The sequence below is a fragment of the Biomphalaria glabrata genome, chromosome 11, assembly GCF_947242115.1.
Source record: "Biomphalaria glabrata chromosome 11, xgBioGlab47.1, whole genome shotgun sequence".
Classification (NCBI taxonomy): domain Eukaryota; kingdom Metazoa; phylum Mollusca; class Gastropoda; family Planorbidae; genus Biomphalaria; species Biomphalaria glabrata.
The window spans coordinates 21326620-21338994 of NC_074721.1; the positions used below are offsets into that span (position 1 = coordinate 21326620).

Sequence of the window (12375 nt, forward strand, 5' to 3'; positions counted from 1 at the left end):
GAACACGTTCCTCATCGTCATAGAAAGTCTTATGCTTTTTACGAGGAGGAATTCTTGTTCTCAAATTATTTCGGGTGAATAGGGACCCACTTGATACCGTGCTAACGTGTTTGTTGGCGCATGCGCAATTAATTGTTTGGCCACCACTTATTTAACATATTGTGCACAAACAAAATATGTCTCAAAAGCTTCTGGTTAGGTCTAGTGATAGGATACGCCCGGGTGCCACTACTAAATAACACGAGAACCCTTTGACAGTCCCCCGATCAACGAGCAAACAATTTAATCACATCCGCTTTTTTTCGGGTTCACGGCTCTTGAGGCAACGCCTTATAGTTTCATTGTCCTCCTCATCAGCCTCTCGACTTGCAAAATAGAGAGAGAGATGGGGGGGTATGTATATTTTTCCTGTATGGAAAGTTTTGGCACACAAGTTTTAACATTTGCTATTTTAGCGTTATAAGATCTGAACACAAAAGTTATAATATATGTAGAGTATATATAGGTTAGTTTACATTATAGTATATACGTTTACATTCTCACCCCCAACCTCCAAAAACAAAATTAATAAAGGTTTTGACTATTTCATGAATAATATCGCAAACGATGTTAGGTCACATTCTTACCTGAGACCACGATCTTGTACATGCTCTCACCAGAGGCGTAGTAAGGGAGTGGAGCAAGGTGGCACGATACCCCAGGCGCTATCCTCAGGGTGGGGGAGGGCAAGGTGGCACGATACCCCAGGCGCTATCCTCAGGGTGGGGGAGGGCAAGGTGGCACGATACCCCAGGCGCTATCCTCAGGGTGGGGGGTGCAACAGGCAGAGGGACGTTAAAAAAAGATTTTCTGTAAATTTTCATTTTTTTTACATTATTTTAGCTAATTAATATTTTCACCTAGAAATAATTACTAATTGCATGACTTGGTCTGTCCTTTAAATTCTCGTTATGCTAATTTTAATTCCATAAGAGACTTCCACTCGTGTTCAATCTGATGTAATCACCCTGTTGGATACATTGTGATGTTGGACATGAGAAAAAGTGATATATGTTTTCAAATGTTGTGTGAAGCCATGAGGACAAAGTCGATATTGGGGAGGGAGGGGTATGGTCCAGAGCTTTGCAAAGCCTGTAGTAAAGGTTTAGAGTCAGTGACCACAACAATCTGTGTTCCCCCCCCCCCCCCCAATGTTCTTCGCCACGTTGAAAAATAACGACTACACTGATTGACATGGCCTCGCATCAAAACTGCAAACGTTACTACATAGTCCTAAGATTTTAATTGCGTCATAGCCAAGAAACTCGAGGTAGGCTCCATAGCCTGCACTTCCAGAGTCTATCGATGCCGACCTGGCGACCCATCAGTTTATGCAGAAATGGCACTGAGTTTGTAGGCATTGGTGGTCTCTAGTGCTAGAATTTGAAGGTCGTTAGATGAATGACTTAGATTAGTGTCGTTAGGGTCTACTAGTTCCAATCGTATGTCTGGGATCCTTGGGCGACACCAGGGGGGAAGGCAATGAAAACGTTGAATGTTTTGTCGGTTGGTGGAAAGGCCAGCTTAATCAGATAGTTTAGTGGCATGATGCATAAAAGACTACATCTATAAACATCTTCTACATCTCCAACCATCCCCTAGTTTTCTAGATGGAAGGTATTCATCCAGCCTTTTATACCGCTCAACGCAAGTCAGTATTGACAGTTCCCTCCTAAATTTTAGTGAACCTACATTAGCTATTTTTTCGGCTGTATTTGATGGGCTTGTCATAAATGGTTCCGCAGACAAATCTTAGTTCTTGGGACTGTATCTTATCAAGCTGTTCAAAATATTTAGCACCAAAATCTCCAACTCTAAAACCTCATGCTCCGGCCATAAAATTTTTTTTTAAATCTCCACAAAAAGAATCTAAATAAGACCTAGATCTAAGTATAAATATATATAGATCCGTCCATGGGCGAAGCCAGGATTTTTTTTCGGGGAGGGTTTTGGGGGGGGGGGGAATCTCCCGATCTCCCCCCCCCTCGCGGAAAAAAAAATTATATATATATATATATATATATATATATATATATATATATATATATATATATATGTATATGTGTGTGTGTGTGTGTGTGTGTGTGTACACACACACATAATTAATCTTTATTACATCTGACCTTTCGGAAGACGTTTATTGTTCATTGTAGACTCCCCGCCCTTGCTAGCAAGAGGGTCTGGGGGAGTTCGCAGCGCTCCCCCATCGCGGGGCGAATCCCCGCCGCCGGCACTATTTCTGGTATTGAAAGCCAACAAAATGCATATTCTGAGGTATCTACAGTGCATTATCTTGCTATTAAAAAGTTCAAAAACCTAATGTGCTATTATTACTGACTTAGAGCCTCTCGCGCCGTTCGGCGTATTTTCCGGCAAGCTGTTTCCGCAACTCTTATTTTGCGTAATTCATTTTGTGTGAGAACATGTCCCGCAAAACCTCATGCGACGCTCTGTCACAACCTTACTAAGGATTCGACTCCCAGTTCGGCATATGATTTCTTTGATTTAGACCCGATCTCTATGACTGACTCCTAAAATCTGTCTTAGCCATCTTTGTTGAGATACATTTAATGATTTTCAATTTCGGCAGAAGACTATTCACACTTTATTAATGGAGCCCAAGCCACTGGTAAAAATTTGTAACCTTTCTTGACTACGCTCTTGGAATTAATTGCCTGTATTTCGTTTTAGATTTTATATCGAAAAGGAAAGTTTTTTCGTCAAATCATCTGTTGAGGGGTTTTAAACAAAGAAATCTCTGGAGTTTTTTTTTGTTTTGTTTTTAATTCAAAACTCCATTTAGCTACGATCATAGAATTTGGTGACTATAGTTTGCTTTAAAATAATATTGAAGAGAGAGGTTTCAAATCTAAACGCTCTGTAGGGGAATTTTAAACTCAAAACCATCTGGAGGAGGGGGATTTACACTCAAAACCCCTTTGGCTACGCTCATAGATTTTATAGTGTGTAATTTGCTTTTTTTTTTATATTGAAGAGGTACTTTTTAGCTTCAAACCCCAACTGGAGGGGGGGGGGTTGAAACTCAAAACCCCTTTGGCTACGCTCATAGAATTTTGAGTGTGTAATTTGCTTTTTTTATTTTGAAGATGGGGTTTATCGTAAATTTTGGCGGGGGTTTTAAAATCAAAATCTTCCTCAACTGTGCTGTTGGAATTTGGGGATTGTTTTTTCCTTTTTTTTTGTTTTGTTTTATAGAAGAGGGGGATTTAACTGCAAAAACCTCTGGTAGGGGGTTTAAAATTCAAAACCCCCTGTAGGGGGTTTTAAACTCAAAGCCCCCTGGTAGAGGGATTTGTATCTCAAAACCCCCTGATAGGGGTTTTTAAAATCTCAAAACCCCCTGGTAGGGGGATTTAAACTCAAAACCCCCTGGTAGAGGGTTTTTAACTCAAAACTGCCTCGGCTGTGCTGTGGTAAGTGATGATTTAGTATTAAAATCTCACCTAAAATAAACAAAATGAAAGCAAAAATCAGTCACTAAATTCCGTCCCCCCCCCCCCCCGGGGGATTTCATTTCGGGGGGGTTTGAACCCCAAGAACCCCCCCCCCCCCTGGCTACGCCCATGGATCCATCCATGAGTTCCCCTAAATAAATGTACATGTCAATGATTTAAGTTGTATTATGTTGTATATTTTACTTGCTAACCAATGTCTTCTCATTTTCAAAATTATTATCATTTTTGTGTGCTGTCTCTTTTATTTTAAAATTGTACAGCGACTGGCAATAACAAAAAAAATTCACGTAATCAAACAAACAAAAAGGCCTACAATTTTTGTTTTTCTTATTTTTTTAAAATTGATCTATATATATTGATCCTAGAATATAGATTTATTGACTATATAGATCAACATAGCAGTCAGCGGTTTCATTTGGACCATAATATTATGTTCCTAAACTAAAGAATACCGAATCGGAAGTGCTTGTTGTATTCCTTTTCCTGTCAATGGCAGTGACTTTACAGAAGAAATAAAAAAAGGTAATGTTAATCGTTTCAATCTGATTAATCAGTTATTTAAAAACACAATAATAAATACATAAATTGTAATTTTAATCTACACAATCAATCAATTAGTATTTTCGAATATTAAATAGCTCAATTAGAAACTAGGTCATTGAAAATTCTCCACACTTTAAAATGAACCTAGATCTAGATCTGCATTAAATTGTTTATACTAGACCTAGATTATAGTCTATATAAAATGTAGACATCTAGATTCCAAATCAAATTTAATTTATTTTAACTAGCCTTTGATATTGAGTCGATTGAAATATGAGTGTTACTCCAGTACCGGTAGATTCTAGACTGTCAAAAAGTGTCACATTAGAGCTCATTAGACTAGATTATGCCTAAATTAGGCTAAAAATTTTAAGTTTAACAAGTTTAAGTCAATAAAAAATAAAGTGGAAGTTTTCGGTTTCAAGTCAAGTGTATTCAGTGATTCACTTCTTTAGCCACTGTTACTCACTGTACTTTAAGACAAGAATTTATCCATAGAATATTTATTGGAATACATAGTCATAGATCTACAATAATCTACATTTCCATAGCAGTGGTACTGGATAAAGTTTAAACTGTTAAAGGGGTCTAGACCTAGTAGCCACTTTTGCATTTCAGGTACATCTCAACACTGGGACACCATTGAATCAATGAATGATTCAAATGATTGATGATTACAGAACAACTGTTAATTTGTTGTTGTTTTTTTTAGCATAATAATAAATAATGGCATGGGGTTGTTCAGGATTTCTGACCTACTTTAAGCTTAGTCACATGAGGGTTGAACAACAAAGAGGAGAATGGCCATGTCTTCCTATATTTCCATTGCTGTTGCTCCTCTATTTTTAAAAGATTTTAATTTCACAAACATTTTAAAAATATACAGAGTACATCAACCAAGTTCATGATTCGTAATGGTCTGGCCTATGAAAAAACTGAAACAAAATAAATATGCTGGTTTATTATCATGTTCCACGAAAAATACGTAAAGATCCATACACTTTTCCTGGTAGATTCTAAATTCAGAGTCCACTTTTTGACTTTTAGTTTCTTCGGCTTTCCCATTTGCATAAACCTACTAGGTTTAAATGTCTTTGACCAATCCATCAGATGATCAGAGAAAAATTTAGAGCCCTAAGGTATGTAAAGGAGGCGCGGTGGCTGAGCGGTAAAGCGCTTGGCTTCCGGACCGAGGGTCCCGGGTTCGAATCCTGAAGACTGGGATCTTTGGGCGCCTCTGAGTCCACCCAGCTCTAATGGGTACCTGACATTAGTTGGGGAAAAGTAATGACGGTTGGTCGTTGTGCTGGCCACATGACACCCTTACATTTCGAACCATAGGCCATAGAAACAGATAACCTTTACATCACCAGCCCTATAGACCACAAGGGCTGAAAGGGGAACTTTATTTCTTTTTAACGGTTTACATTTTTGAAGCAATTTTTTTTTTTAAATGAAGGGGGGGGTTTCAACAACGTGTATCGAGATTTCGGCTTGCCGGATATGGCCCGCTGGCCGTATTTTGGACATCACTGACTTAGATCAAGAGTCTACATCTACAGTAGATTTAAGGAAAATATTTCGCACACAGCACAGTTAATAAAAGAATAAAACATTACTTCTAATCTATATAATATAGGCCTACACATTTTTAGTGACTATATAAGATAGGCCTACACATAGGAACTAAAAATGTTCATTTCCATCTCAGAGAATACACATTATGAAGGCATCTCTAAGGATGTTTCTTACTTTAAAAAAAATGGAATAGCAACCATTTGTAATGTTTTTAAATAAATCTTTGAAAAAAAAAATGGTTGTTTGAGGTTTTGGGATGACAGTCAAGTTGTTACTTGATTAAAAGATAACTTTCATTACATTTTCTGTGGACATACCACATCTGATGACATCGTTTCTGTTCTGGGTGGGATGTTGGCAAGATATTTATTATTTCCTAAATCAAGTAACAATATTTGATTTGATAAATGCTTAGTTTTGTGTATGTTTTACAATGTATTACACAAACGGGCAGGACAAACAAACACACACACTTACATATATATATAATATATATATATATATATATATATATATATATATATATATATATATATATTTATACATATATCATACATTTCATCATAAAAAAAAACTCCTAAAATTTTGTTATGGAAAGTGCTACTAACCCTGTATCGTACTTATCGTATTGTGACAACTACTGAAACTAGCTTCAATGGTAATAACTGCAGCTCAGTCACTGAAGTGTAATGTAATTGCCAAAATCAAACTAGTGAGTTCTAGTGGTACCAATATTGTAGTTGTGCCATAAACACCAAAGTAAAGATTTCAAACAAAAACATAGGTTACTCTGCTTTTACACAAGAATAAAGATCTAGAAATAATCTAGCTAAATGAAACCAAGAAGGCCTGTTTTGTATTCCTTTCTGGCTCACTATCAATAGTGTGTTTCTCAGTGCAGAAAGGCTACCTATGACCCTGTGTGGGGTTACCTTAAGCAGCAAATCAATAAAATTGATGCCAAAATTGCTGTATTTGAGAGCCATTACTTACATGTGCAAATTTATGTCCGTAGGATATCAGTGGGCTGCCAGTTTGGTGTTACAACTTCAATAGTTATAACCACACATCATAATGCCTATCGAAGCTGTTGAGAAACCCATAGAAGAATCTAAGCCTGCTGAAGATACAGCCTCGTCAGATTCTGATGATGATGACACTCCACCAGAGCTTGAGGAGCATGATGCAGCAGCTATGCAACAGCAAAGTCAGGTTTGTGCTGATTGCATTATGCTGGTTATATAGTATTCTATTTTAAGTCTTAAGTAAATTAAGAACATTAATTAGTAAAGGGAAAAGGTCCAGTTATAAAAGGGTTTTAGACCTGCTAGACTAGCAGTAGCAATTTTGTACACATTTTCCCCACCTTACCACTTCCAATGTTATTCCTGGACCAGGTGTAAAGCTAGATGCAAGTGCTAAAAAGAAAACAAATCATAGTGGTATCAAATGTTTAAGTAGCCGAGCCAAGTTCAAGTGCACTTGGCCTCTTGACCACGCTTTTTAATACATGTTAATTATATATAAATATGTTGAAAATATGTTAGATACTTATTTTTAATAATTTATTTGAACATTTTCTGCAGGTTGCTGCTGCAGCTGGACTACCAGAAGAACTAGTGTCAAAAGCTAAGCAAAGTCGTAGTGAAAAGAAAGCCAGAAAGGCTATGTCAAAACTTGGTAATATTTTTGTTCTTTTTATTATTATTATTAAATTATTAGCTTCTACGTGTTTCAGCATTTAAATTTTGTTATTCTTTTTTATCAGGCCTAAAACCAGTACCCGGTGTAACACGAGTTACTATCAGGAAAGCCAAGAATATTTTATTTGTGATAAGTCGACCAGATGTATTTAAGAGTCCAGCTTCAGACACATATATTGTATTTGGTGAAGCCAAGGTATGTGTACAATGTGCTTTGAATGTCAAAAACAGATAAGCAGTGAGTCGAAGAAATTGAGTGTTAAAGGGTTACTTTGTTCAAAGGTTTAAATTAATTAGTTCTTGCTCATAGAGAAGTATTATGCTGCTGACATTATATAGACACATTAATGGTTTTGATATCTTTCTGTGTATGAAAATATATCTAGTATGCTTCAAATGATTTGTAGATTGAAGATCTTAATCAACAAGCTCAAGTTGCTGCTGCTAACAAATTCAAGACATTTGACTCAGGAGCTGCTGGAGAACAGGCCAGCACTGTCTCTCAACCCATCCAAGAAGAGTCTGAGGAAGAAGAGGAGGAGGTAATTGTATTTTTATATAGTGTTTGTACAGAAGTGACTCTTAAGCTAGTAGTATTATATTTAATACCCATGTGAAAATTGTTTTTTTTTTTTATTTATCAAACTTTCAACATTTAGCTTGAAAGGGTTCAATAATAGCAGAGTTCTCTATATGTTGCAGTTACATTTTTCCAAACCATACTTGACCTATAAACTTCATCAATACCTTGCCATATTATTTCTCATCAACTTGATTATAAAATTACCCCCTCTTGCCCCCCCCCCCCCCTTTTCTTCTTTTTTTTATCACTTCTTACAAGTAAGTCAACCCCTTGCTCGCTTTTTCTCCTCCCCCCGATTTTGTGATGGGAATTTTCCGACAATTATCGGAATTCTGAAAATTTCTTCTGATCCGATTTTCTAGCAAACCCTCTGTTGATATGATGGTCCTTAGATTTTTCTAATTTGAACCCTGCCTACTGACTTCCATGAGTTCAAATGGGATTAGATTTAGACATCTAGATCTATTATAAGAATTAGATTATAAGAAGATCTAGATCTAGTACTGACCTAGATCTAGCTAGTTCTAGTACTACTAGATTAGATATAGTTATAGTGAGTTACTGAGTATAATAACAATAAGTCTGATAAAATATAGATCTAATAATAACTAATAATAATATATTGGATCTATTGTTAGGGTTAGGGTTTGGGGTTTGGGTTATGCAGTTTTATTGCTTAGCATTCTATTCCTCTAAGCATTGCTCCTCATCTGCTTGTTCTTGCTTGTCTTGCTTAAGAACTCAGCAGAGATTCAGCAGCTTTCTCTCAATTGCTTTTCAAAGCATTTTTTGTGGGCTTCATGAGCAAAGTTAAATAAACAGTTTCTCCTGTACAAAATTTAATAATCTGTGAAACAAACAGAAGTGTAGCTCATACTTTTGAAGTATTTCCAAAACTCAAGCATGTTTAGATTTTCTAACACATTTATTCTTAATAGCTGTTTGAGAGAGAATTTGTTACAATACCAGTAAAGCAGTTACCTATTATAGAATGCTCAGACTGCCTGAACCCAGATATAAAGCATCTGCAAAAAGCTTTCTCCTCTCATCTATATGTACAACCAATAGTTCCTTGCATGCATTTTGTGTGCAGTAAAGCTTATTCAGTGTAATTATTATGTAATACAACATTAATTAATTTTTTAAAAATTAGCAAAATCTTTTTTTTTAAGTCGCAGCGACAGGCCAGTTTAAAAAATAGTGGGGGGGGAGGTCGTTTAAAAAATGTCCTAAAATTTTTGTAAAATCTGTTCCCATCAGTGTTTATGAAACAAACGCTAAGTCTGAATGTGAAGCTTAACAATCATTTGTTCTTTTACTTTTGTTGGTGCGTATAGTAATAATAGAAATTCAGGGTTTCTTGTGATATTAAAATTCATCTTTCCCTCTCCAGTCTGCATGCCACCAGTAGGGGAAATGATTTTCATTTAAACTGTTGCTAGATCCTGGATGTATTGTGTAGGGGCATGGTTGTGGCTATAGAATTAAAAGGATATGAAGTATAAAGAATTATGCCCACTGGTGTTATTCTTCCATGATTTTGTTTCAGATTGATGAAACTGGTGTTGAACAAAAGGATATCGAGCTTGTCATGTCACAAGCCAATGTCTCCAAAGCAAAAGCAGTCAAAGCTCTCAAAAATAATAATAATGATATTGTCAATGCTATTATGGTGAGTTTTTTTGTTATTGATTTTCTACAAAATCTTATTTTAAAAATTATCACACAAGACAGCTTTGTTTACTAGAATTACGGTATTATAATTTATAATCTTGCATTGAGCTTTTAATATCCTTTCAAAAATGTGGTGAGACAGTCCTCCTACTTATTTACCTCACTCAATACCATAACGGTTGCTTAGCACCTGGTCTTCAATCTTCTATATGACAACAATTTTATTGCCAGTGAAGTTAAAAACCTCACTAAATGCGTTACTAAGAGATGCCAAGAGAGCTTACTGTAAATTTATTTTTGTTAAAACAGAGGCGAAAAATAAAAAAAAAGAAAATGTTTTGTGATCTGCTTTTTATTTCAGCAATATCTCTAATCATTGCTTTGGGTGGTCATGTTTAGATAAAGATTGTTATTTATTTAAAGACTAATTTGATCCTAGAAGAGATGTCTACTTCATATAATAAAAAATGTAAATGATGAAAAAGAAAGTTTATCTTATCTAGACTTATAGTATGCACTATATTCTATAATTGACCCCAAGACTTGGTTCAAGACCAAACTGATTTGATGTTTGCAAGTTTTTGGTGTTTAAGACGTTCATTAAAAACAATCTTTGGGATTAAAGAAATTGTCTCTGTAAATCACTATTTAGATTTTTAAAAATACACTTCTAGTAATTTTTTTACTATATTGACAAGTAAACAATAATTACTTTTTCAAATATCTTAATTGTATTGTCTCATGAGCTTATTTAGGTATATTATCTCTAGCCCAGCAACACTGTACACATTCTAAATATATGTATTGAAATATTAACCTTTTAAAACTTGTTCTTTTATAAATGCAGTAAACTACAAACATTTTTCACTAACCTACCACCATCTAGTTAGGCATAGTGGCATATTGTATTTGTATACTTAAGGAACTACTTTCCTTTTCATCTAGAGCTTAACTGTGCGTTTCAGTGTCCTTTATTGTTTGATTTCGGGGGGAAATCTAGTTTCGTCCTTATAATTTTTCAAAGTAAAATATAAATAAAAGTAAATTTGGCTGGAGATGTATATCTAAGTCTAGTGCCTACATGGCCTAGTCATGGGTATTATCGTAATTATGAGATAATAGAAAATTTAAAGTTACTTCTGTTTTATTGAAGTTTATAAAAATTTCAGTGTCCTTTATTGTTTGATTTCGGGGGAAAATCTAGTTTCGTCCTTATAATTTTTCAAAGTAAAATATAAATAAAAGTAAATTTGGCTGGAGATGTATATCTAAGTCTAGTGCCAACATGGCCTAGTCATGGGTATTATCGTAATTATGAGATAATAGTAAATTTAAAGTTACTTCTGTTTTATTGAAGTTTATAAAAATTGCTTATATTTTTACGTAAATTTAATATAGATTACATCTAGATCTAGACCAGACTTTCATAAGTTCTAAACAGAACTTAAGTTCTAGTGTTAGATCTAGATGCCCATATAATGAACATGCCAATAAAAATCTCACAAATATAACTAGTCAAATAAAAAAAATGCGAAAGTCTTAGCAGCTGAAGGTGTCATAGTTTGATACCCGAATAAAACCAAAAAATTTTTAAATTATTTTATTGTATTTGAAGTTTAATAAAGGAGAATTTTTTTTTCAAAAATATATATCTTAAATGTTTTTCTTGTTAATTTTAATAACTCATTTTATTTTTTTTTCTTTCAGGAGTTGACAATGTAAAGCTGTCTATAGGTGTAAAGTGTGTGAATGTAACTTTTATATTTGATCTGTGTAGTTGCTCTTATGATATATTATTTGAATATTAAAAACTATTGAATTTTCTTTTTTAAAAAAGTTTTTTTTTTATAGTATGTTATTGGAAAGTCTGGTGTCCATTTTGAGGTCATGCATTTGTATTCTTTATAATAATTTCTTAATTTGTATTTTCACTAATCAATCAAATATCAAAATGACAAAGTAAAAGTAAAACATTTCCTGGCACAAATAAAAATCCTCTAAAAATGGGTATGAAACAGTTTTGAAGCAAAAATAGAGCTTTAGGTCTAATTAGCGGCCCCCGAAAGGGGAAAAGACGCTATTAGTTTTGTGCGAAATGTCTGTCCGTCCGTCCCGTTTAGAACTCGTTAACTAGAAGAGATATTGAAAATCTGACTTCACAATATTTTAGACCATTCAAAGTTCTGATGCAACGGCTACTTTTTTTTTTCCTGAGAGCGAAAATTCTAATTTTTAAAATTAATTATGCAAGCAGTTTTTTATAAGAAGAAGCTAATTAGTATGCATTATATGTTAGACCTAATTTAAGACGAATAGTAATCTTATAAACATCATTTTCGTGAACATTTTTTCTATATAGCGGAAACTTTTTTTTTTTTTTTTTTTTTTTTTTTTTTTAAGGATTCGAATATGAGATTGAGCCTTTTCAAAACAATTAACTTATTTAGTTCGAACCGAGGGTCCCGGGTTCGAATTCTGGTGAAGACTGGGATTTTCAACTTCTGAGTCTACCCAGCTCTAATGGGTACCTGACATTAGTTGGGGAAAAGCAAAGGCGGTTGGTCGTTGTGCTGGCTACATGACACCCTCGTTAACCGTAGGCCACAGAAAACATGAACTTTACATCATCTGCCCTATAGACCACAAACTAGTTAGGCCAGGTTCACATCTAACTTTACATTCACTTTCACGTATCCTTTGATCTGCGGGACGGTTGGGGCACTACACAAGATCTGTTAACCTTCTTTCTCCATTCTTATCTCTCATTTGTCTTTGATAT

The 12375-nt window shown here is 34.9% G+C and overlaps 1 protein-coding gene across 2 annotated transcripts; it reads left to right on the forward strand.

Annotated features, from left to right (window-relative positions):
• Nucleotides 1-3888: 3888 nt before the first annotated feature.
• Nucleotides 3889-11432, forward strand: LOC106053992 (nascent polypeptide-associated complex subunit alpha-like). Of its 2 annotated transcripts, none has more exons than XM_013209692.2 (7): nucleotides 3889-4037; nucleotides 6652-6848; nucleotides 7223-7316; nucleotides 7405-7535; nucleotides 7747-7881; nucleotides 9472-9594; nucleotides 11304-11432. In XM_013209692.2, exons 2-7 carry the CDS (start codon nucleotides 6711-6713, stop codon nucleotides 11316-11318), a joined length of 636 nt encoding a protein of 211 aa, XP_013065146.1. In that variant the 5' UTR covers nucleotides 3889-4037; nucleotides 6652-6710; the 3' UTR covers nucleotides 11319-11432. The 2 variants fall into 2 exon arrangements, with proteins under 2 accessions (XP_013065146.1, XP_013065147.1); XM_013209693.2 differs by having other exon boundaries at nucleotides 6693-6848.
• Nucleotides 11433-12375: the final 943 nt, after the last annotated feature.

Coding starts and splice junctions, on each gene's coding strand:
- LOC106053992 (XM_013209692.2), top strand. CDS start 6,711: ATGCCTATCGAAGCTGTTGAGAAACCCATAGAAGAATCTAAGCCTGCT. Junction 7,317..7,404: donor AAAGGCTATGTCAAAACTTG/GTAATATTTTTG, acceptor CTTTTTTATCAG/GCCTAAAACCAGTACCCGGT. Junction 7,536..7,746: donor TTGTATTTGGTGAAGCCAAG/GTATGTGTACAA, acceptor AATGATTTGTAG/ATTGAAGATCTTAATCAACA.